The sequence below is a fragment of the Musca vetustissima genome, unplaced genomic scaffold (genome assembly GCF_032173495.1).
Source record: "Musca vetustissima isolate MV318-11 ecotype Yass unplaced genomic scaffold, APGP_CSIRO_Mvet_v1 utg25311, whole genome shotgun sequence".
NCBI classification, from domain to species: Eukaryota; Metazoa; Arthropoda; class Insecta; order Diptera; family Muscidae; genus Musca; species Musca vetustissima.
Genome location: NW_026888785.1, coordinates 27532 through 54107, shown reverse-complemented (window position 1 = coordinate 54107; position 26576 = coordinate 27532). Strand labels below are relative to the sequence as shown.

At 32.2% G+C, this 26576-nt stretch overlaps 1 protein-coding gene across 3 annotated transcripts; it reads left to right on the top strand.

The window, feature by feature from the left end:
• Positions 1-1537: 1537 nt before the first annotated feature.
• On the top strand, positions 1538-19666 carry LOC133336600 (leucine-rich repeat-containing protein 20). Of its 3 annotated transcripts, none has more exons than XM_061544881.1 (5): positions 15669-15709; positions 16819-16905; positions 18292-18435; positions 19235-19402; positions 19496-19666. In XM_061544881.1, the coding sequence occupies exons 1-5, from the start codon at positions 15670-15672 to the stop codon at positions 19648-19650; spliced, it is 594 nt and encodes a 197-aa protein (XP_061400865.1). In that variant the 5' UTR covers position 15669; the 3' UTR covers positions 19651-19666. The 3 variants fall into 3 exon arrangements, with proteins under 3 accessions (XP_061400864.1, XP_061400865.1, XP_061400866.1); XM_061544882.1 differs by lacking the exon at positions 15669-15709 and adding an exon at positions 16633-16714; XM_061544880.1 differs by lacking the exons at positions 15669-15709; positions 16819-16905 and adding an exon at positions 1538-1813.
• The last annotated feature ends 6910 nt before the right edge of the window (positions 19667-26576 follow it).

Here is a 26576-nt window from a genome sequence, read left to right as displayed (position 1 = left end):
GGTGTATCATTTTCATCAAATCGGACTATACTATATTTAGGAGCTATTTCTAAATCTGAACCGATTTTCTCCAATTTCAATAGGATTCGTCCTTGTGCCAAATAAGTGATATGTGCCAAATTTCATCCAAATCGGATCATAAATGCGATCTGTACTTTGTTCACAAAAATACATGGAAGGGCAGACAGACATGCACAAATTCACTCAGAAAGTTATTCTATGCGTATTCTCAAAAGAAACCATGGGCCTATCTCGATTCCTTTTTCTTGTTACAACAGTGTGGTGAAGGGTATAAAAAACTATTTCTTTTGATATATGTGGCCTTGAGACGTCAACGTCCGCCTCCAGAAAATATAACCTTAAGAGTCAAACATTTAGTCGCATATGAAAATAAACTAGAAATTTTAGAGGGTCTGATATCCAAAGAGGGTCTAATATCCAAAGACAACGATAGCAATTATAATTACCAGACTATGCCTATGGCGAAGTTACCTGGGGTAGAGGCACTTTCGTCGAATTTGACTTTTTTTGAGAGAACTGTTAAAATATTTAACTAATACTAATTTATCATATGTTTTTGGTACTAGATTTTATAATTAAGTATCAGAGGACAATAATCAGCCATAAAGTTTTTATATCTGCTGAATAAGTACTGAGATATAGAGCTCTAAACAAAAAGTGCCGAAGGTGCCCTAGTCTCCCCTAGTGGTACGTCCCTCAAATGTAGAATACACCCATTGTGGTGCAGGGTATCATATAGTCGACCCAGCCCGACTTTACTACTCTCCTTACTGTTTTTTTCTCCTGACAGCAATGGAGGGTATAAAACGATCTGCCCGGCCGAACTTTATGCTTTCCCATTAATATGTAATTTTTACAGTATATGACAACCCTAAACAAGATCATTTGAGAGAACCCAATACGTTAAAGTATCAGATACTTCAACACCGAAGGCAATTCGTATTTTAATGGATGACTACAAAAACGCTCTCATCTGTTAATTTGTCAGTGGATTTACGTTTCTCACCGGCTATTTACACATGGTCACAAAATATAAGTTCAGAGTTGCATCGACACCACGGCAAAAGATATACAAATGAGCGTCACCGCAATGGTCATGCTTTGTTTCTTTTTTGTCTGTGCTCAATTTTCTGTTTTGGACGCTCTTCCATTCTCTGTTGTCGCTGTAAAATTTTCCTTTCTTTTGTTTTTGTTTTGCGCAGTATAAAAACAGCTGATGCAAGAGCTTTTGGAACATTTGAAAAACGGAAGACTTACCAAGCGGTTTGTAACTGAAAAACAAAAAGAAAATAAATAAAAAAAAATATTTATTATTTATTTAAAAAATAAAAATTAAATAAAATAACCAGTGCAAATGTTTTATAGGCAAACTTAATTAAAGTGCAATATAATTTTAAAAAGATCAGAAAAAAAATTTAACAAATTTGTGTTTATTTTAAAAATTCTTTGTAATAAGAATTGTGAAATAGTAAAAGTGAAAACATTTAAGAAAATAATAACAATAAATTGTTTTGTAAAAAAAAATAAATAAATCTTATCAAAATGCGTCCTTTCGGTAACGACATCACCAATATTGCCAATAACGGCAGTAACGGTAATAACGGAAATAATAATAACAACAACAATAATAATGGAAATAATAACACAGTCGATCTACCTTTGGTGGAAGATCCCCGGGTCCCACCCCATATTGCCAGAATTGGTGGTATTGTCACATTTTCCCCAGTAGCTGGCCGAGGAGTTATTCGTGTTGTCGGACGCTGCGAAGATGCCAAAGAAAATAATATGTTGGGTAAGTTCGGGCAAAAATTTTGCAAAAAAATAAAATGGTGGAATACAAATTATATATCTCTATGAAATAAGGAACTCGTTGCTGTGTGCTTTTGTCTAATTAAATTATTATTTATAAAAACAGATTAAAGATTTTTGGTTTTAGACCACCAATAGATTTGGACCAAATCCATTTCAGACAACATAGAGTCGATTTAAAAATTTCTGTTTGCGCGGAAGTTGTGCCCAATGACTCCCAAATGGTGTCGCCGATTTCATCTAAATTTCGCACATAGTTATATGTTTTCTACACTTAAATCAAGTTCGAAGATTGGGGATATCGTCTAACTCCATCCGGTGTATACTGCTTGAAAATGGATTATCGGTACACTCCTTTTAGTAGTTCCACCACAAAGGGATGGTGTATATATTCTGAAAGTCCAGCCCGAGACCTCCATACTGCATCGGTTTCAGTTTTTGCGCAATATGGGACTTTTACACAGATTCCTCACGGTCGTCCTGGTAGATAAACTTAGCTATTGGTACTTAGTTTACGTTTAGTAGCTTCTATCTGTTCAAATATATTGTATTTTTTCAGATTCGTCGTTTAAATCGTGTAAAATTAATTTCTACAATTAACCCTTTGGGAACCACAGGGTAATGCAAGTGATTCGTGTCTTCGCTAAGACAACTTACGTTCGCAGACATCAAATGGTGGTTCCGGTCATTAGCTAAAATTTTGAGGACGAAGATGACCAGATTTTCAAGCCATTCTGCAGGTCATAGATAGGTCATGCGCTCAAACCAATATTCCAGATTTAGGTCGGTCAAAGGGGAGAGTTTGCATTGACAGATATTTCCCACAAAATGTGACTATAGAAGAATAATGTCAATAGAAAAACTGTTCTTCGGAAAATTTTACAATAGGTCACTGAACACATGAAATTTGTAGACCCAACAAAATACTGGAAAATATGGTCTTCAATTTTGAGTAAAGGTACAATAAAGACTAATTTCAAATTTATTGATTTTTTAGAGGTTTTCAATTATTTACCGACATTTGCCACAAAATGTCGTTTTAGGAGGATGGCATCAATGACAGACATATTTAATAGAAATTAGGTTGTTCATCGAATAGCAAATCCTTCCTTCCAACAAAAATTTCAATATTCGTCCACTTTGTAGGATAGAACAGTTATAAACGTATCTCCTTAATTTCGGTACTTATGGCAATTTTGGTTACGTTTTGTCACTAAGTTATCTGTAGTTTTATATTGTGGATTCTTATTGAGTAGAACATCTGGTTTGATCCGTTATAATCGTATCCCTCATTATTGGGTATTTTCGAGATTTTAAGCAAATCGGTTGATAAGATTTGGGTCTTATTTGATATTTTAGGTGTTAAATCTTCCTACCAAAAATGATCAATATGTGTCCACATTTTGATATAGCTTTCATATAACAGTACAATACATTTTTGATATATTCTGTAATTATATATTTTTGTATTTTAGGTTCCTAATTTTTTTGAAAATCGTCCTACCAAAATTTGCAAATAACGTTCAATCTTTGGGTATAGTACCCGTATAAAGTACCCAGGGTATAGTACCCGTATAAAGTACCCAGTTACTTTGATTTATCAGCCGTAGTTACTCAATTTTAGTATTAAAATAATTTTTATATATAAGTCCGTATTACAATATAGTCCAGGTATTTTCAAGGTCCTAGCCGAATTTTCCAAATTGAATGATGGAGAATAGTTCCATAAAAAGTCCAGATGGATTTTATGTACAAGTTTCACCTTATTTTCATATAAGTATGAATCACGTTAGGACTTAATATGACCGACTTTATATAACCACTAAAGTTACAATTTATTATTACATTAACACCAGACGATGATGATATTTTAACATTTGCTTTTGGGTGATAATGATTATTAGCGCAACGAAGCTAAGCCTACAAGAAACCAAAACGTTGATGGCTGGTAGACAGCTAAACTACCAGACAGACAAGCAGTCAAAATAAAATAAAAAATTTAAACATATTACTAAATTTCGTGTTTTTAACACACTAACAAAAAATGCGCCACTTTCAAGTGATGTGAGTGTGTTAGGCTTTGGAAATTGTTATTATTTTTAATTGCGGAAAAATAAAAAAGTTCACTTCGTTCAACAAAAGAAATTAAATTTTGAAACAAAAAAACACAACAATCATTGCAACGATCTAAAAGAATAAATTTCCACTAAAAACGTCAAAATTAAAAATTAACAAGTAATGTACATATGTGTGTATGTATTATTTTGTAGTAATTATATAAAATCTAAAATATAACACAATTGTTGTAAAGTTTTGCTTTTTTACTGCGGTCAGTTGGTTAGCTGGCTAGCAAATGAAAGTTATTACTACATACACGTTAATGTAATTAACCCATGTTATTTATGGGAATTTTGGGGCTTTGTTTTTTCGTAATTTTGGTTTACTTTCTTGGTAATTGTGTTACAACATTAGCACAGTTTATTTTTCTTTTCGTCCAGACATTATTTGGATTTAATTGAATTTATAATTTATTCTATTTTTTTGTTTTTGCCAAACTTTTTAGCCGATAACCTATTTCGCTGTTCGCGAATAACAATTAACCAATATGTAATTAGTTTTGCAATGTGATTTATAGTTATTATATCGAACAAATGACTTATTGTTAAAGTGTATAACTTTTTGTTTAAAAAACAAAACAAAAAATTAATATGATTATTAATATGTTATTAGATAATATTGATATAAGAGTGTAAGAATAATAATTATATTATACAATTTGTAATATGAAGTTGTTTTCGTAAAAATACGGAAATAATTTTTGACAATTTAGCAACAAAAAGGAGAAAACGTCAGTTAAACCAAGGCCATGAGACCAAAAATAATACACAGATAAGAGGTGATAGACCTGTATTTATAGAAATAATTCTTTAGAGATAAAGGAGGTTTTTACAAACAATTAAAGAATTGTTGACATAATATAATATCATAACTATACCATGAAAATTTCCAGGAAAATATGTTTATTTCCATTAAGAAATGTATTTTCTTATTGAAATTAACAGCAAATACCAAGAAAAAAGAAAAAAATAAGTCGTAATGTTCGATCTTTTTCTACTTCCCTGCTATTGGCCAGAGATCCTATTTTTACAGCGGTGGGTTTATGAAATAAACGGGGACGTTGATTACGATTCTGCAAGAAAGATAATAAATTCAATAGAGTGGGTGGAAATTGCCGGTAGAACTTTTTTATTATGGGCATAAAAATTATTTAAATTTAAATTAGGGGTTCCGTTATATGGGGGCTACCCTAAAAAGTGGAGCAGTATTTATAAGAATATGTTTTACACAATGCGAACACATAATACCAAATTACAGCCGATTTGGTTGAAGGTAGGACTAATATTAGTTTGGAGAAAAATTAGGTTGGGAAAAAAAGAAATCCATTATTTATGTATGAACTATAGGACTTTATTTAACATGCTTCTGAATGCCCGTTTGGGCCATATATGCACCAATTTGTTGTATGATTTTTTGACATTTTAAAGGTAACTTCATAATGCCTCTCTCATAGAAGTCCTGCTCTCTATTTGCAAACAACTCTTGTAGTCGATTTTCAAAATCCTCCCTAGATACCTATTTCTTTTCATTAAAGAAATTTTGCAATGCAAGAAAAAGATGGTGTCAAGTCCGGACTGTATGACGGATGTATTAAAACTTCCCAACCAAGCTCCCGAAGTTTCTGGCAAGTCACTGTAGTTGTGTGTGGCCTGGTGGAACATAACACCTCTCCTGTTGGCCAATTCTGATCAATTTTAAATGATTTAAAACAGTTTTATGATCAATTTTTAGCTCCTGTTACAACTGCTGACGTGCCGGTCAACTTCGATCATTTTTCCGATTTTATCAAAAATTCCTGAACGGAATTTACGAAACCAAAATTTTACAAAATTGGCTGTTACAGTATCGGAACCATAAACACTATTCACATTTTTGGCCGCTTGGCTAGCCTTTTCGCCTTTGTTAGGGCGAAAAGTGAAAATCTCAAGAACTCTTGAAGATATAGCCGATTTATTGTGTCAGCACCAACGGACGGCAAGAGTGATTCTCAAACGTTAAACGCATTTTTCTCGAAGCGAATGGCGGGCACGATAACTCAAAAACTAATAATCGAATCGATCCCAAATTTTGGATAAAGCCAATCGGTGAAGATCTTCCTTATTTTTTAACATAGCTTGTGGTCAAAATATTTTTCTTCCTTTTTAAATTTTCAAATATATATGTGCAAAGTTACAAACATTAAGAAGCATTGGTATTCATTTACCAGCCCATTTAAAATCTTGAAAATAAAAAATTTGTCAACTTCAAATTTTAACACCCTGTAACTCACAACTGAATGCTCCAAACAAAAAAAAACAACGAAATATTTTTTTTTACTGCGAAATGTTACCCTTCAAACGAGCATATATCTGAAATTGTTTGGCCGATACTTACATTGCTTCCATATATAATTTCATGTAAAAATCGTAAATGGTGTAACAATCATGCTACATTTTTGTTGCAACATAAATCCTGATAGTTCATCTTTCATCCAACTAAAGTGATCGGTCCTGTCCTACATTCGTTCTTTTCATACTGATTACTCATTAGATTGTGAGTAGTAATTAGTAGTCGGATCGGGTTTGGAGTCGGAGTCAAATTAAAAGTTGTTTGACTCCGTAACACTGGTTAATTATGTTTTTATGTTTTCTTATATATACGTGATATTGGTTGCCGGATCCACTTTTCATATATCGAATGAATTAACATACAAGCTACTGCTTAAATATTTTTAATTTGAACTAAATGAATACCCTAGTTCCTTTTGAGGTTCGGACCGCAGAAGATTTACCTAAAATCAACCTATGAACACTCCTAAATTTAACTTTTTCAAAAAAGTTAAAGCATGTAATTGACAAACACTTGTAACATGTCGCTGTACTCGTAAGTGCACCCCATAATTGCGTTTACTACACTCGTTTTATTTTTATTTTGTTTTTTACTTTTTCGCTATTTTGTTTTGATTCTTTTATTTCATCATCAGCTGTGGTTTAACTACCGGTTTTTATTTCTATGATATTAAACAAATTAATTACTACAACAAAGGTTAACACCAAAAAACAGCAACAACATGTAAACAAGAGACATTTTTTAACAAGGTAATCTTATCACCATAACTTTTGTTTACCTAAATACTCGTAGCACTTGAAAACATAACAAAAACAGAAATAATATCATGTTTTGAAATTCGGTTGACACCAAACAGCTGTTGCCACAAGTATTTCTTCATTCATTCAGCCATTCATTCATATGTTAAAGCGTTAATCGTATAATGACGTTTTAATGACCCAATTTTAAACAAAACTGCGACTTATTAAAGTCGGTTGGCTTCTATTTGCTTTCAATTGTCTGAACATGGCCTACTACAACGCAATTTCTTTGTGGTTAGTTTTTTATTGCTTTGAAGGTGGTTTGGGGGAAAATCGTTGGGAATTTTCGCTTTTATCTTATCATGACCGTGTGTGTATTTGTGTTCTGTTGTATTTTTGTTTTATTTAATTAGTTAATTGTATTCATAAGTCACAGTGTAAACAAAGTAATCTGTCATTTACTTTCTTTTATTGTTTCGATTTTTGCCTTCCCTTTTTTCGTGACACTCCAATGTTTTGATTTCTTTTATTTGTTATCGTTATTTGAAAAAAAAACATAACAATAAAATTGAATGAATGAATTTGAAGTTGCAAGGTCAAATTATGAAGTTATTGACAACGAATCGAATTTGAATAAAAAATCATTTATATCGTCCATTGTCATATGATTGGACATTTAAATGACGAACATGTAAAAAACGTTGTTAAGTTAGCCGGGACGAACTTTGTATACCCTCCAAAAAGAGATAGACATTTACAATGCATAAAATTGATCGGTTCTTCTATGTAAGAACTCTGCAATAGTAAATTGCGACCAGGAGAAAACGAAATACCAATTTACATACACTAAGATTGGAAAATAAACCATGAACATTGAATATAAAGAACATTATGCGCGTCCTTTGTATCAGGGCTATGTAGAAACATGGTTCTATATTGAAAACGTTCTGAGAATTCGTAGTGCTAATGATATAGTCACTTCGGTTTGAAGTTCCTTTTTCAGGCCATAAAAATACCTAAAAAGGGACTGAACCTTTATATGAGCGCTATATCCAAAAATCCACTAATTTTTATAAATTTTGCTTGGAATTTTTACCACCCAGTGATAACCAAAAATATCAAAATAAAGACAAATCGGTTAAGAAGCATGTCTGAAATTACCAAAATACGGAAAAGTGAGGCTCTAGCAAAAGTGGTCCCAATATTGATCCAATATAGTTGGAATATTTTCCCCTCAATAAGAAAATTTGAATCATCTCGGTTAAATAAACTTTTCCATTTACTGCCAGACCCACTTTGGCAGACTCCTTCTCAATTTGTTCAAATGATGTTACCCCTCGCAATGTTCGACCCATTATGTCGATGTCATCGGCGTAGTCGATTAACATATGCTGTTTGGTTTACAGTGCGACATTTCTGTTCACCTTTGCCTCTCGTATGACCTATGGTCAAAATTTTTCTTGGATTTGGCTCGTCAGATTGGTTTCAAGTTCATATGCATAGATCCACAATTCGTCATGCATAGATCCGCATCACATCCAATTTTTCCAAAAAAAAAAAAAAAAAATTGCACCAATTGACACGAGCCTTTTTGAGCAATTATCAAATTGCGTAGTTCTCACGACCCATCATCGACTACATTTTAGCATAACTTCATCATATAGCAGGACCTAATATATAAATATCGCTCTTGTATATCAGGAAGAATGCATTTGTTAAAAAAATATTAATTTGTAATAATTTATATGTGAATGAAATTGAAAATCTCCGCAATATACAAAAAACAAATAACTTTTTTCATTTAATACCACCAACTGATCATATACAAGAGTTCATTAGCCTCGATAACCCATTGTTTGGGCTACCCCAAACATTGTTCTAATTAAAATGAAAACCACACACATTTAAAAATAGAACACCAAACATAAATTTTTGAACATTGACATTTGATTGTTTGTCTAGTGATCATAATGACATAGGGAAATCTAAAACAACAACAACGAAACGCATTTAATACATCAAATGATAAATAACAACAACTATTGCTACAATCTATTTATAAAACAAAATTTAGAACAAAAGACAAGTAATAAATTATAATGTCGTTGTTTGACAAAAAATGTGTGCATGATAATAGGCCGTGTCGTTATTAAAAGTGAAAACACTTGTGTGTAACAACGGCTATTTATGATTTTTCATATTACGAGCGATTATTGTCTTGTACAGGAAAATTCGTCTGTAAGTGATCATTTTTTTACAAGGCGCTTCCATTTTGACACAATTTCAAAATGGAACAAACAAAATATCTAACGAGGGGAAACAAATAGTGGGAGATTTGTTAAAAGACGTAAATATCCTCGTGATGTGACTATTGCTTTTTTTAAATAAAATTTCCGTCTCTCAGCTGCATGTAAGGCATGAAAAATATACACATACAAATGGATGTGTAAATGATCAAATTGTTATTTTTCCGTTATTATTTTTTTGCGATGCAAAATAAATACTGTGCCCATAAAAATTAAATAAATGTGTTAATATTAATATGCCGTTGATCTTTTTCCTTTGTTTGTTTTCTGCTCTCGAAGGCCAAAATAGTAAAACGCATTTTCTTTTCATTTCGCATTTAGGTGTTTTCTCCTTTTGTTGTTCGGGTCATAATTCTTTCTTTTTATTGTTTACACAAAATGGGTTTGGTTCAATTCAGTTCAGAGTCAATACGGAATAAACAAAATAGAGAGAAACAATGAGTTTGTTGTGAAAATTAAATTTTACATTATGCTAAAGACTCATAACATTGAAGACTTAAAGGAGAAGAAAATAATTCGTTTTTGGTGTTGTTTTGTTCCTTTTTTGTAATTATGAAAAGTCCTTTTCTTCGGCGATTGTTGATCATTGAAACATCCGAATCTCAAAATTCCAACGCAATCAGAAATAGTACATACCTAGTTCTGCTATGAACTAGGATTATTGACTTCGTTCGAAAATTGACAAAATGGCGGGACTAGGAAAAGTATTATTTGGAAAATCTAGAAAATAAAGTAGATCTTCAACGTTTACATTTATCCTACTTCATTCGATAGCTATATGGGTCCAAAATAACTTAATAATATTTGAAACCAATTGGATTGAAATTTTTTAGTTATCGTGCCCGCCAATTGTAAAAACAATTTTTAGAGGAAACGCTGTCGCTGCCACTTGCCCACAATAAATCGAAAGTTTTTGAAAATTTAAGGAGACATTCTTGAGAAGTTGTAGGTTCAAATATAATAAACATAATATAATCGAGAATGGTGGGGATTCCCTTAATATGTATTAGAGTGGACCAGACCATTGAAAAAATAAGAATGTCTCCTCAAAATGTCATTCTTCATATACGCGGAATGCCAAATTACAGTTTTTTTCCTTTGGGACCTGTGTCTAAGAACTTTAAAATGCCGAACAACAAATTTATCCATATCAATGATTGGTTTCACCTTCTAAGAACCCAGAATGTCATATTACACCTTCACAATATCGAATACAAAGTGTTTTCTAAAACAAAAACTATTTTTCGCCACAGAATGTAATTTAAAGGGTCCATACGAGTTATTTTTTTAAGTTTTTCTAGACCCCATAAACGTGGATTTTTAAAGATTTTTGCAGAGAGCACAAGCGTGGGGTTTTAAAGATTTTTCTAGGAGACAAGATCCCCATAAGCGTGGATTTTTTAAGAATTGTCTAGGGAAACAGAGTCCATAAGGGTTGATATTTTTTAAGATTTGGCTTAATGAACGAGAGCCTCATGGTTTTAGACGCCATGTTTCTTTGGACCGTCCGTCTGTCTGACCGGTTGGTGTGCATGATAACTCTCGAAGGGGGTAACAGATTTTATCTAACCTTTACACATCGTAATATTTTTTTCCAAACATAGTTAAAGTTCGAAGATGGAAATATCGATCCACTGCTTCTGGTACCTCCTAAACAAAATGATAAAAATTGTTGTAAAAATTAAAAATTAACCTATTGTCTTTACCTAGACTAGATAAAAACCGAAAATGGGAACCTTCGGCCCTCTCTTTCTGGTACCTCCCGCACAAGGGGTCAATATTTTGTAGTCTTGTAAAATTCATTTGAAGCTAATTGGATATCCAAGGTATTGTTTCGAAAATTAATCGCTGGCATAAGTGTAATATATCTGATAGGAATTACTATGAAGGGCTCATGATAGTTATTGCAGAATAAATAAATACTTTTATAACAAAATTAAAATAACTGTTCGTTTTATCAGACCTCGTATTGAATAGTAACTAATATAGACAATGTCGTTATATGGTAGGACCAATGTATTAATATTTTAATAAACACATCTGACCCACTTTATTGCTCATTTGATTATTCTATTGCCTTCTTTCGCTTCTATAAAACAAAAAAATTATAAACAAGAAACGAAAAATCATGCCCATTTTATATTTAATTACGACGTACTTAATAATTTTTACCAAACAGAGAGAAAATTTGTGAAATACAAACAAGCCCCAAAAAATTTTGGCAACAATTCAAAATTTTTACAAAAAAACGAAAAAAAATAATCAAAGAAAAATATACGCATTTTCCTTTTTGCATTTCTAGAAATCCCCGTGATGTGCTAATTTTTATTGTTAGCCAAAGAAAGACAAAGGCCGCTTATGGCCTGCCGGACACAGCAGACTGTATGTCTGACGTCAAGTTTATGACAATTTCCACACAAAAAAAACGTTTTTCTCACACAAGTGATTAATGATTTTTTTCTTTGCATTGGGTGTTTTTTTGTTTCGATTTTGTTCTCGTGATGATTTCTTTGTCTGCTGGGGGGATTGGTAATGCCGATGATGTCTCCCGCAGCCAACAAAGAAGGTGAAAATGAAAAGTCATTCTAAAGATGCTTCCGAGTAACGTGTTTTCTTTTGAGAATTTCCCCATCATTTTTTGGCATTAATTATTTTATTTACTATATATATACATATATATATATATATATATATATGTCATATAATTTGCTAAAAGCGTGCCATGCTGTCACTTTTGGCGGACAGTCATTGACAATTTTTAATTAACGTTTGTTTTACTTTTTTATCTTTCGAGTATCTATAATTAAATATATACGTTTTAAACAATAATTAAGTACAATGATTTATCAGCAGCACACCTCGGTGCACATTGTCCCGTAAGAAAAGTGTTAAGAAAAAACCCTCTCCCCCTCAAAAAACGGTGTGAACAATTATTTATTGCTGCCGTCGGTCTGTCTGTCGATTACAAGAAACACAACCAGCAATTAGTTAATGTTTAAACATTTTTAAAACCACATAATCTAACAGATTTATACATACAAGTATATATACGTACATATGTACATGCATTCATACATTGTACTTCCTACTTTCAGTTAGCTTGGTACTGCTTTTGTTTTTTTTTCTCTTTTTTTAATTTTTTAATACGAAGTTGATTTCTGCACTTGTTTTCAAGAGTTATTGTTATTTTTGCTGTTTTCCATTGCATTGTGGCATTTTGCGTTCTTTTGTTAATGAAAGAAAACAACTTTTGGCAGCATTCCAAACAACAACAACCATAGCTAGGTACGAACTTCTTTAAGTGTAACGACCTGAATTGTGTGTATCGGTCAGTTTTGATTATGACTCATGGCAAATGATGCGCGATTTGTAGAGGAACGACTAACACATTTTTTCGAGTGTAAAAGCTAATATTTTTACATGGATAAAATTTGAATGATAAATGTTTAAAGAGCTTTATGCACTGAAAGAAAATATGCCAAACTCATTGGGGAGGAATGCAAAATATTAACAAAAAATACTTATTAAATATATATATATATATATATATCCTATCGTACACCACATTTTTATTATATATTTATGCATATGTTTGTAACATGAAAAACGAAACGAGAGTGGGTATGGGTACCCACTTCCTGGGTGGAATCGGTCTACCTGTTGGTCCATGTATTACTATAAACAATGTACAGGTCTCATTTATCATCCAAATAAATCTCTGAACCAAGATGACATTTAGTTCAGAGATTTATTTGATACAAGAATATCGACTCAGAATTAGATATAGATTTTTTTAAATATAGCCACTGAAATAATTATTCTCTTATAATGTCTTCCACAAAGCTTCTCGATCTTACTCGATTAATATTTTGTTGTATTCCAGCTAAGTAAAGTTTTAGCCTGTCCTAGTCAATGGGGCTGTCATCTATCGTTCCCGAGAAATAATGCCTGCTTGCATTTTGCCCAGTGGTTGGGGTCCTTGCTTATTTGCAATCTGCTGTCATTGCTATCATGCATTGACGTTGATGTTGGTTGTTAGGGGCGTCGGGAGCATTTCATATGGAGGGGGATGTAAGCCTTATTTTATAAATATTTGAAAACAACTTTGAAATAATATTTTCTCCTCTGCTGGTATTCAAAGTTGGGACACCTCGGTTGGTAGTCCAACACACTATCCACTGATTAAGTCACCTAAGATTACTGTTAAATAAAAAAAATTCTTCCCAGGAAATGTTAAATATATGTCGATGTTGTACATAGTTCTCATACCAAAGTCCCGCCTAATTTTCGATTGAATTTTGAATTTCCAGTACAGTTTTAAACCTGATTGTCTGTAACTATGGACTCCAACATAAGTTGATGGGAATATTAAACTTGTCGTTTCTTTGGCAGCATCTTAAAATATTCCCCGCAGACTCTACGTATATTTTCTTTGTCAGAATAACATTATATCTCGAGGTAGCCATGCCCGCCCGTCTGTTATAATCACGGTAGAGTTCGCAATATTTAAGTTAGAGGTTAAAAATTTAGCAACGTTTTTCCATCGACTCTTTGAGATAGTATTTCGAAATCATTCATATATCCTGTCCAATTTTCTATATTGTTTAAGGTTTCCAACGCATTTTCTCGCCAAAATGTCTCGTTCGATTTTCAGTATGTTGAAGTTACACTCCGGTATTACAAACAGAATATTATATTATTGGAGTAGTTGGCCTTTAATTGGTACCAATTATATTGTGGTATGTACTCGGATGTGGGAGTTACACGCAAATATTTACAGGTGCTTATGTATTCAGATATTATTTAGTAAATCTGGACAAGTAATTAGAGGGGCGGCTGTACTGAATATTAGTAATATTCGGAAAATATGTCATTGTAAGCAAGAGGTGCTGTTGAACTCTAATCGGACAAGACGGTGCAAATATCAAGAAATATTGCCCAGGCTCGGAATAAAAAATCCGCAGAAAGTTAGAGTTATGTGGTAGTCTTGTAGGGTATCGTATGGTCGGCCCCGTCCGTCTATACTGCTCCGCTCACTGGTTATATTATGGCTTTGTGTGGTCCCAAGAATTTGTAACGTCGCTTATCGCAACTAGCTGAGTCGATTTTGTAAGCACGATACAGGTCACAGTCATGGACTAATCGCCACGAAATGTTGCATATAGGTCGTGTTCCGGCTAATGAAGACCCTTATTGTTATTGGTAATTATCGGTTTTGTCTGTTTTTCTGGTCGCTCTAAAGGCCACAATTTTGACCCGAACACCACAAAAATTTTCACCAGGAAGGGGATCTGACCAAGAAATATGCATGACTGTTTTGATGAAGATCGGCCAATATTTACCGAATCAAATGAACCCAGGCGTTTTTTTGAAAAATGATAAAATTTGTATTATGGGCGTATAGGTTTATTTTTAAAGGGATAAACCCGGGAATTGTCGTATGTAAGGTCCTGACCGATTTAAGACATTTTGAATGTGTACCACGTGGTTCGGCTCGGTCGAACTTAACGACATCTTTACTTGTAAAACTGAATGACTGTAATTATAGTATCCTCCATAAGGTGGTGTTGCCATGCCTGTTTATTGAAATCACTATAGAGCTCACGGTATTTATGATTGGGATTGAACATACGTTACGATTACTCCATTTCAGGAAGTATTTCAAACGAATTGGCTCTAATGTAATATTTTGGGCTCGTCCTACCAAAAACGATCAATATAGTTCCCCTTGAACGGAATTTTTCAATATAAGTCCATGTTTCCACATAGCCCATATACAAAGATCACGCGTAATTTTCGGAATGCTCAAGGTTCTAGCCGAATTGTTCATACTGAATACCTCTAGTTTGGTATATCGTTTTCTCCGGCCAGCAATCTACATGGCCGCCATATAGAAGTGCCGATCGATTTGTCTTAGGGACTTTGTTACTTGATATGAAATCATGTAATATTTTTACTAATTCTTAATAAAATCAATCACAATACAGTCCTATAAACACCATTGCATTTTTTTCTCTGTGTACTGAAATCTGTAAAAGCTTTGTTTCTCTCTTAAATATCTTAGGTTTGCAAATTTGTGAGGATGAAACATCGAAACACACAAAAGAGATATGTTTCGTCCTCAATTGTGTGGCCGGTTCGTCTTCATTTTTTTGTTAAATTAATTATTGTTGAAAATATTGCAGTATGCATTAACGCGTGAAAGAGAAAACGATGCGAATTGATAAATAATATTAAATAGACATTAACGTGAAGATAAAATTGTAAAACCGAGTATTCTAGAAGAAAGTGAAATTAAAAAAAAATTAACGCACAAAAAGTGAAGAAAAAATAATTGCCCCAAAAATATGGCCCAAAATACCACCAGCAAATTAGATTGGTTTGAAGGTTTGCTAAAGAAAAAGAAATGAAACAAAAAATAAATCGAAATTTAAGAGAACGCGTGTTTTTTTTTTGGGTTCACAAAAATTTTAATTTTGAGAAGAGTATTGAAATGTGGTGGAATAAAGAGCAGTACTTTTACTTTCATTAATTTCAGTCAGTGGCATAGTATGGAAAATGTTGGATATGTTATACTTTACATAGTTAGTAATCATATCATTAATATATGCTTATAACTAACACCGTTTATAACGAGCTTTCTTTATAGCAAACACATTTCCCGGTCCCGAAGTTTTAAGACATACAAATCTTACCTCTTATATCGAACTACGGCGAACTTGTCTTATAAAGAACTAATTCTTCGATCCAAATTTCCAGTTTCATTTATTTTAATTCGGTTAAAACGAAGTTTTTACAAATATACATAATACTTAACCGTGAAAATCCGGCAACCTTTACAAAACTTGGATGTTAATCAACGAAAAAGACCAAAACACTAACTAAATTTATTAAGTAGTCGGATTTTAAGTTAAAAGCTAAATATGCAGTATATTAATTAAATAATATTTCATAAGAGTATAATTTTAAATTGATATTATTTCCAATATACATAAAAAATATATAGTATATCTGAATATTTATTGAACTTCCATAAATATACCAAAATTTACAATCTTTCCTTTATGTTATCGAAAAAAATACTAAAATCGTTTCGAAATCAGACCATCAGTAATTAATCAATTTTATAAAATAATAAATTACATAAAATTTCTGACTTCAAATCCTAAAAAAAAAAATAATTATCTTGCTATAAATTCCACCACCACTGTTATTTCACACGCTCTTTCTCTCATTATAAAAATATTGTTTTAGATAATTCTTGCTCCCTCATTCATAAAACCACATTGAGGGAAACAATTCTCATCCATCCATTGCCCCTCACTTTTAGTTTTTTGTTAAGCGGTAAAGTGATCGCATGCCAGTCTGACTGTTTATCAGAATTCGGTTAAGGTGAACCCAAAAAAAAGAAACGACAGACCTAAAAAAAATAAATACAACCTCCATCTGTACATATTCTATTTTTCTTCGTTATTGTGGTGCAAAATATCTTTTAGGTGTCTTAAAGAAATACATAAAAATGGCTCATCAAGTGGTTAAAGTTGTAGAACGCTGTGACATAGCCAATGAAACACAAAATCTAGGTAAAGTATTTTGATTTAAAACAAAAAAATATTTATAACTAATTATTTCATAAAATAATATTTAGTATAACGAAATATATATTTAATAAGCCCTCTATATATTTTTTAGACCGTAATGTGTTCTATTTTTATTTTCTTAATATGTAGATATGTATGTATTAATGTACAAAAACATATGTTCGCCAAACAACTCATGCTAGAGAGTGAGAAACATAAATGAGCTACTAGCAGAGTTGCCTAGTAGTCTTTGATTTTATATTTGAAGGGATAAATAAACATATTTTTTATTATTGCCAATCTTTAAGGAATCGATAATCGCAGTTTCAAAATTCTGTCGATCGAATATATGTAGCATCTTTGGTGGACCCAAAGATATGAAAAATATATATAAGTGTTTTTTAATATATTTTTTTCTTCAAATAAACAACAATAAAATAAAAAATCTCGCGATGTTTTAATTACGTTTTCACTTCAAAGCTGATGTTTTCTTCATTAAAAAAAAATAGAGTTTGTTTTTTCATACACGTGAAATTGGCCGGAAATATATATGGGAGCTATATCTAAATCTGAACCAGTTTTTCTTCAACAGGATTCGTCATTGGGCCAAAAAAGAAATATATATATATATATATTCGTATATATATATATACATATAATTGAATACGATGGCAAAATTGTATAAATAGGATTTAAAATTAATTCCCTATGACCCGATCCGGTCCCTGCAGAATCTTTTTCTTTTCTCAGATCCCGAAAGAATGGAGTTTTTGTGTAATGTAGAGTTCTTAGCCGAGACTTACAATTTCAAGGATGGAATAAAAGTACACAGAAAAAAATAATTCGTATTTTATCCTTGTTTACTTACTCCTTATTTACTTACAATGTTAATGTTCTGCGTCATTAGAACAACCATATAATAAAAAATCGGTCCATGTTAAAAATTCGGTTTCTTATCAACAAATGTTTGATACATTGTATTTAGCATTTATATCGAAATAGTTTGGAAAACACATGTGCGAATTTTGTACCACTCGGTAAAAGTGTCTGAAACAAAGAAACAATGGAATGCGAAACTACTCACAATCGAGTGAGTGGAAAGTCGATGGTTGTTAGCAATAGAAGCAGTAGTCAAACAAATTTATTATGACGTAAATTATGAAAATAATCATAAAAAGTTTTTGTTTCTCTGCGTAATCAGTACATTAAAGCCGGTAGGACTCAGACTTTTCAATTGACCTGTATGGGTATCAGCGTTGAATATTTTTTCCTTCTGTAAGGGTAATGACAACACTGTACATTTGTTTTAAGGAATATTAATTTTTATACTTTTATAACAGCTGTTATTGTAAATAATTTAATAGTATTTCGTATTTTTTTTCTTTGCAGATCTCTCCGAATGCGAGCTGATGCAAATACCTGATGCCGTCTATCATTTAATGCGCAACACAGAATTAAAAACTTGTGATCTCAGTGGCAATGTGATAAAAAAGATTTCACCAAAATTTGCATTGAAATTCACATTGATAACAGGTGAGTGAAATTGGAATCAAAACATACGAGGTCTGATAAAAAAAGAGACCTTTAGACCAGATAATAAAAATCTACATTGATCCATTAAACTACCTTTAATCATACTCAGATATAATTCCAACCTGCCAGGAGTTTTTTCTTCAATACACGAAACACATCTAAAAGCGTTATTTCGTACAGTCACCAGCTCTATTTTGATTTTGACCTTGAGGCAAGAATTCAAGATGAACCATCACATTGCATTAGAAGAAAAAGTGAGCAAAATCTCCCTATTTGACCGATCTTGACGTGCTTTTTTCGGTATTGAATTTTCGGCTTTTGATTTTAAGGTCGCGGCCATACACCATGATTCATTACCTTTTCGAGGTAATTTGGATCGATGTTAATGATGTTCGACAGCGCCTGAGCGATATCCATGGGAATTTGTTTTTATCTTATATTTCGCGAAACCCCATAAGAAAAGTTCACGTATCTACGATGTCAGCAGAACTTTATATGGATCTAGATGTAGCATGATATGTGGCATAATTATCATTTTTGTAGTAGGTTTTGATAATAGCTGTGCGTTTTGAGATAGTTGACAGATGCCGAATTCAAGTCCCATACTTTTGAAAGGGATATCCCCGTATCTGTCTAAAAAATTGTCAATCCGAAATGGCCGGTATAATTGACGTGTGTACCAACATAACAGAGAAAATACAAAAATCGAGTACCCGAAATCGTTTTTTTTTATCATCGTACATCATTTTTTCCATTCGATCCCTTTTTTACAATATATTATTTCCTATTCTCTTTACAGACTTAAATCTATCACACAATCACTTGAGCAAATTGCCCGATGAATTGGCAGATCTCAATAATTTGGCCAAATTGAATATTTCACACAACTCATTTATTGTGTTACCACCGGTGGTATTTAAAATCCCTAAACTACGTGAATTGGATGCCAGTCATAATGCCATAATTGGTAAGCAGAAAAAAAAATAATAATAATACACGTTAATAACGCCTCAACTGTATAATAAAATAATAATTAAAATATTTCCTCAATTTCGTACAGAAATCGATACCGATGAAATTATTACCAGTGATAATTTGGAATTGGTCGACCTGCGTCACAATCCCTTGGGTCGTACCTGCCATCGTCAGTTGAAAAATATACAAACACCGTTCCGTTTGGAAATATCGGAATTTAATGAAGATGAAGACTGGTAAACCAAAAACAAAAAAATTTAATATACATATATATGTACATACACGGTGTATATATTAAATACATAGATATATTATATGTTGTCAATTAATGACAACATGACATTTATAAAAAAACCAAAAAACAAGAAAAATATCTCAAAATTTAAGGAGGCATTATTATTAAGAAAATACACAACACATCAATGCATAGAAAACCACTACTCTCACATACATAATATACTCGTGGCCGTTGCACTTTTTTCAAAACTAATATTTTCATACAAAAATTCATAATTATCAGAAAAAAAATACAAAAAAATATACAGTTGAGAAAATAAAACTCATTTATTTTAGTTTCTAAGTGTAAATTAGATTTAAGAGAAAAATGATTGAATTTCATTTCCATAATTATTGGAAATAAGAATTATTGAGTCAAAAACACAAACTGGTCAATAGGAATGAGGGTCTCTTTAAATTTAATTTTTTTCTTTAATTTTTTTTTATAAGAATATACTGTCTACAAAACTGATAATCTCAAAATCTGAGAAAAATCGTAGTTATAAAAATTAAAATTTAGATAATTTCACCCTCTTTTAAAATCGGAACCATCTAACAATGGTCGTTAAAATTTAAAATGAAATCTTCAATTTGCTTTCATGATAAAGGAAAAATCCTTTTAGACTGTCATTCAAATTGGCCAGAGTGTACTAGGCTCTCGAAACAAATAACTTGCCTTAAAAACACATAAAAATGTTCAGAAGAAATTGTATGTTTGATCGGAGCAGAACCATAAAAGTTACATTTTTTTAAAAAATAATAAAAAAATATAGCAGTATATATGAAAAGGGTCGGAGAAGACGAACAGAATTAGGAACAAACTCGCAAATATTAGGTTGGGGTAAAAGAAGTCGTGGAAAATGTCGATAAAATCGGAGAAATGATCGAAGTTGACCGGCATGTTAGCAGTCGTAACATCGTCCAGGAGCTAAAAATCGAGCATAAAACTGTTTTAAACCATTTACACAAAGCTAGATTCAAAAAGAAGCTCGATGTTTGGGTGCCTCACAAAATAATAGAAAAAATGGGATGGAACGAATTTCCAACAGGGAAGTCTTGACCAGGAAGGTTCTGCTATGCATTTGGTGGGACTGGAAGGGGATTATTTATTATGAGTTTCTTCCATATGGCCAAATGCAAAATTCTGATCTCTACTGTCAACAACTGAACCGTTTGACGATAGCAATTGACCAGAATTGGCCAACAGGAGTGGTGTCGTGTTCCACCAGTACAACGCTAGGCCACACACAACTACAGTGACTCCCCAGAAACTTCGGGAGCTTGGTGGGGAAGTTTTAATGTATCCGCCATGCATCTTCTTTTTCTTGCTAAATTCCTTTAATGACAAATAATTGGTAACTAGGGAAAATTGTGGAAATCGAGTTTTTTGCAAATAGAGAGCAGGACTTCTATGAGAAACGCATTATGAAGTTACCTTTAAAACGGCAACAAATAATACAACAAAACGGGGCATATTTGAATTAATAGTACGGTCCGTTTGAAGATTATTTCAAGCAAATGTTAACCGCGAATGCGCCTGAAAGGCTTAACACCTAAATCCTTCCGCAAAATGTTGCATGTTCTTAAGTAACAAATGGGATATATCAGTTTGGTGTAGGTCCCATATAACGGTACATCCCAATATTCGGTATATTAGGGGTGTTGGGTTCGTTTTTAATCCAAATTTACTGTAAATTATTGGGAGTCAAACTTCTCTATCCAAAATCTAGTACTGGTCGACTGTTTTAATTAGTCACCATAAAACTGAAGTTCCTAATGTCGATATTTTTCGGAGTTTTGATACGGTTTTGAACAGAGCCCAACGTGAGTGTCTGTAGTTTTGTATTTTGTTTCTCCTGGAACCCTCGATCGATTATAGCTATTTGGAATGTCCTAATCGTGGTGGAGAGTATAAAAGGTTAAAAAGTTCAACTAGTGTACCATCAAAAAGACTCATATTTTATAAACTAAACATCAGGCAAGTCGGACAAACTTCGGAACAACTAAACTACCACAAATCGTCATTTAAACAGGTCTTATTATCATGTTATCATGGTGCAAAATCCATCATCGGATTTCCACAATTCTGTGCCTACCTGACGAATTATTTCGCACAAACAGTGAATGTCTTCGAGGTAGTGTTCTTTATTGACAATACGACCTTATAGCAAGAGTCCATACTGCATCGCGCCAACAACAAAACCAAATGCTTATGTCAATGTCAGTCTATATTGGAATAATTAGGATTTGATTTCATTGGCATTGCTTGGCTATTATTCGTCATCAATTATGACATTTTCAAGTAGACTGAATCGCCATACAATTTCTTCACAATTATTATTGTACTATATAAAGTATTGTATATGTGTGTTTTTGTAAATTTTAATTAATTAACATTAAGAAAACAAGAAAATAAAAAAAAAACATTAAAAAGAAAACATATATCCAAAGATAAACTACTAACACAATTTTTGTACTTACAAATACTATGTCCCAGAACATACAAACAACCTCATCATATGAGATTATCTATTATTTTTATTATTATTTTAATCCACAATATTCTTTTAGTTTCTTTTTTTACTACGAACTGTGATTGTCATCTGATTAGAAAAAAACATTTGATTTATTTAAATATTATTTTCTCTTTTACCATGTATATACATTTAATATGCATATTTTATGTACATACAATTTTATTTTCAAATAATGAGAAAGGAGACAACAAGATCGGTAATTGACAAATAAGTGTAAGTCAACAATAAAAAATGAACAAATCTACAATCTACCTAGTCATTACTATGGATCTTTTTAGTATTTTTTACAATACGATACTGCCTGTCCTCATATATTAGTACTTATTTATAAATTAAGTTTTACTGTTACTATTTTTTTAAATTATTTTTAGTTTAAAACTTGTTTATTTTTTTTTTCTATTTATTTTTTGTTTTGTTGTAAAATATTTTTAAATAAATTATGATTTTAATTCATTCATATATGAATGAAAATGACAATCAAAATAAAATAAAGTTTTATTATGAAGAAAGCAGTAAGTATAAATAAAAATATATTTTTTGAATACCAACAGGGGCGTGAATTATCAAAGAAAAACGTTCCAATACCAACACAAATATGTTTTCAATACCAACAGAGGCGTGGATTTTTAAAGACATTTTTTCAATACTAACAAAGGCGTGAATTTTTACAGTGTATCCTCTTGGTGTTATATAATAAAACCAGTAAGGAAATTAGTAAAGTCGAACGGGGCCGACTATATGATACCCTTTGTCTAAATGTGAACCGACTTAACCGTACGACAAATAACCGGGTACCGGGTATTTTTACCTTACTATGGTGGAGGGTATATTCATTTTGTTTTCCGTTTGTAATTCATCGAAATAATCATTTCCGACCCTATGAAGTATATACCTATGTTATTGATTAGAGTAAAATTCTATGACGATATAAGTATGTCTGTCTATCTGTCTGTTTTAATCACTCTACCCTCTGAACAAATTGAGATAGATCGCCAAAATTTTGCACAGAGTTGTCTTTTGTCTGCCAGCTGGTCAAGTTCGAAGATTAGCTTTATCGGCCCAAGCATAGACATATAAGGGTACAATAGGCTCTTAATTGGTACATCAGTACGTAGTGTAAAATGTTGTGCCAATCGGGCTAAATGTGGCTCTTTAGTGCACCATTTGCTAAAAATCGGACGATAGTATATATGGGAGTTATATCTGAATCGAAACCGATTTTCACCAATAGGGTTCGTCGTTGGGGCAAATAAATTAGCTGTGCCAAATTTCATCTCATTCGGATAATAAATGGACGGTGATTCCATGCATATTCTCAAAAAGGTCCATGGATACGAGATAGACCCATGGTTCCTTTTACAGCTTTCAATTTCGCCGGCATAGATTTTACCAATTTTTTCTTGTAAGATGGCTATACTTGTACATCATTTTTCCGACTTCGTATGCTTGAGATGTTTTGGCTCTTAATATTTTTTCTAAAATACTCCATAAACTCTCCATACGATTTAAATCTGGACTAAGGACAAACTAAAGCATACATACACGAACGATATGTGACTTGTTTTGTGGCCATTCTCATGTTTTCAGCAATACATTTCAAATTATCTCTTTGCACGTTTTAATAATAAATCTTATTCAGGCTGCACTCATACATACCTATACCATTACAGAGCATTCTCCGCGCTTTACGGTCGGAATTTTGTGCTTAGGGACCACGGCTTTATTCGCCATGCGCCATACCATACTTGGTCCATCCGACCCAAACAACTTACCAATTCCAGTGCACTTATCTTTGGATAATTATATATTCAAATATTTGTCTCGCTGGTTTTCGGCTTATTGCAAATTCGAGTCTCGGTTTGAGCCTCAATATAATTTTTTGTACAGCAGATCGAGTAAATTTAAATAAATTTCTGATGGATAATTTAATTTGATATTCCATGAAAAGATTGACTTTTAACCATTATAGTGTGAATAAGACCGGTGGATACTTTTCACTGTGAGGTTGGAATTGCTTTTGTTTAACAATAATTATTTTTTGTATTGAATTTATATAAATAATGACTATTTTAATTCATTAATTTTAAGTTAGAATGATCATGTTCAGATATAAAAATAATAACATTTTATTTATTAATTAAAAAACACTTCATTATTTAATATGCACTTAGTCAACATTACCCGAAGTTCCTCTATTTTAAATTATTCGGTCGGACGCTATTACTGGTCGAATGAATAGCCTACAGTACAATAAACATCAACGTATTGAAATCTGGTAACACTGCCATCTATTTAGTACAGACAATTTCGATAACATAATTGTAGCGAAGACAAAAACCCAACATGTTTCGATAACATGATAATAGCGAGTACAGTAACCTAGCAACACCATTAGTGTAATTTGTGAGGTGTAGATGTCGCTGTCATGATATGAAAGAAATGTAATATTTTTATCACTAATGCACAAAATAGTACGATAGTACGATAGCGTTGATGGCTAAGCACGTATTTAAAATGACTCATTTTTGACGACGATCTCTCACTTACGCTCCCCCACAGTTACCCTCGATTTAGTTCTATTCAACACTGCTTTAGATTAGAGGTGTGCAGAGAGAAAATGCTAGGAGAGTAAATGAGAAACCGTACATTTTTGTGAAACTAGCAGCACACATGGAATAACACCCTTTATTTGCGGTGATATATCACCGTGGCACACGAATTTCATATTTTATTAAATTATTATGTGTTCTTACAACTGTTTAAAGCACTCGCGCTGCGTATTTAACTCGATCGATTTAAAAGTTAATCTAGACGAGAAATCAATTTTTTTATTATGCGTATGCAAAGCTTATTTAAACGACAACAGGTATTGTGTCGATTCGAAAATTTATAAGTTTTTAAATACACACATTTGACAATTTCAAAAAAGTTTTTGCAAGACCTACTAAAGTTTGTTGAAAAAAATAAAAAGAATGTCCCTTCTTTTTATTACATCTTATTTTTTTCTCTTTTCGTAAGCCTTTTTAATGATTATCTCTCAGTTAAACTTTCACACACTCTTAATTGGTTCTGCTCAACACTGATTTTTTAAAAAGTCAACAAAACAACGAATCACTGATTTTTATTTTCTCTTAAGAAATTATCTCTTCAAATATTCTCCCGCATGTGTTAACCAGACAAAGTTAAAAACAAAAGGAAACGGATGGAGTCTGATTAGATTTCCATTCTCTTCACATTTGATTAATTGCAGCTTCCGTCTCACGAAATAATATTTTTAATAAATGAAGTTACAGGATAGATATTGTTGGCTTTAACCATTACTCTTTCAAATGCTTCTCTAACCATTATCGTAACACAACAATAACAAATTACTGACCGAGAGATCACGTTTACAATACGTACAATAACAACAAAACGAGCATGCAATTGTTCTCTCCCTCTCATTAGACATGGTGGAGAAACAAACACAGAATAACACAAAAATATCAACGAATTGGCATTTGGTTGTATGTTAAGAAAAAACTATTATTTTTCACTTAATACAGTCGAAAGCACTTATATTTTATAATCAATCTGTTATTTGGGAATCCAGTTATAATATTATACACTTATTATAGGGTTTTAACTAATTATTACACTTAATTTAAACGATTTTGTTAGACGACTAGAAAACGCGACCGGCCGGTGTTAAAATTAACGTCAACTAAATGGAGGAGACAAAAGACACAAACAGTGTTGCCAATTTAGAGGGAAATGTTACTTATGAAGGAGAAAACGTGTATTTTCTTTGAGGCCGTTCAATATTGAGTTATTGTCAGTGTTTGCACTTTTGGTATTTTAAATAGTAATTTCGAAATTTGATAAGTAGGAAACGATAAACACTTCAACAACGCATTGATGTTACTAAAATTCAATAAAAACGTGGTGAAAATCTTGCAGTCGGAATTCACTGCTTCACGTCATATGGACTTATATGACGTGAACTACTTGATATAGACTTTCACTCTTCAGCAATTTTTTACCTCTTAATTAGATCTACAAATTCTACTATGAGATAAAATACAAAAAACAGCAAAATTATACTCATAATCGCACAACTGTCAAAAAACATAAATTTTCTAAAACCTTTTTTATGATTTTTCGATAGCTTCACGTAGTTTTGGTTCACATGGACTTAATAACACTGTGCTACAAAATAACAAAAAATTTTTTCAGGGGTTCTAATGTACCAATTCTGTTTAGTTGGAGTCTCTGGACCACGAAAATACCTTTGGTTTTTCTGGGTCACTTCGAAAATTAATTTTATAACGGTAAATATAGAGAAAAACGTGGTTTCATGGATTTTCAATTTGA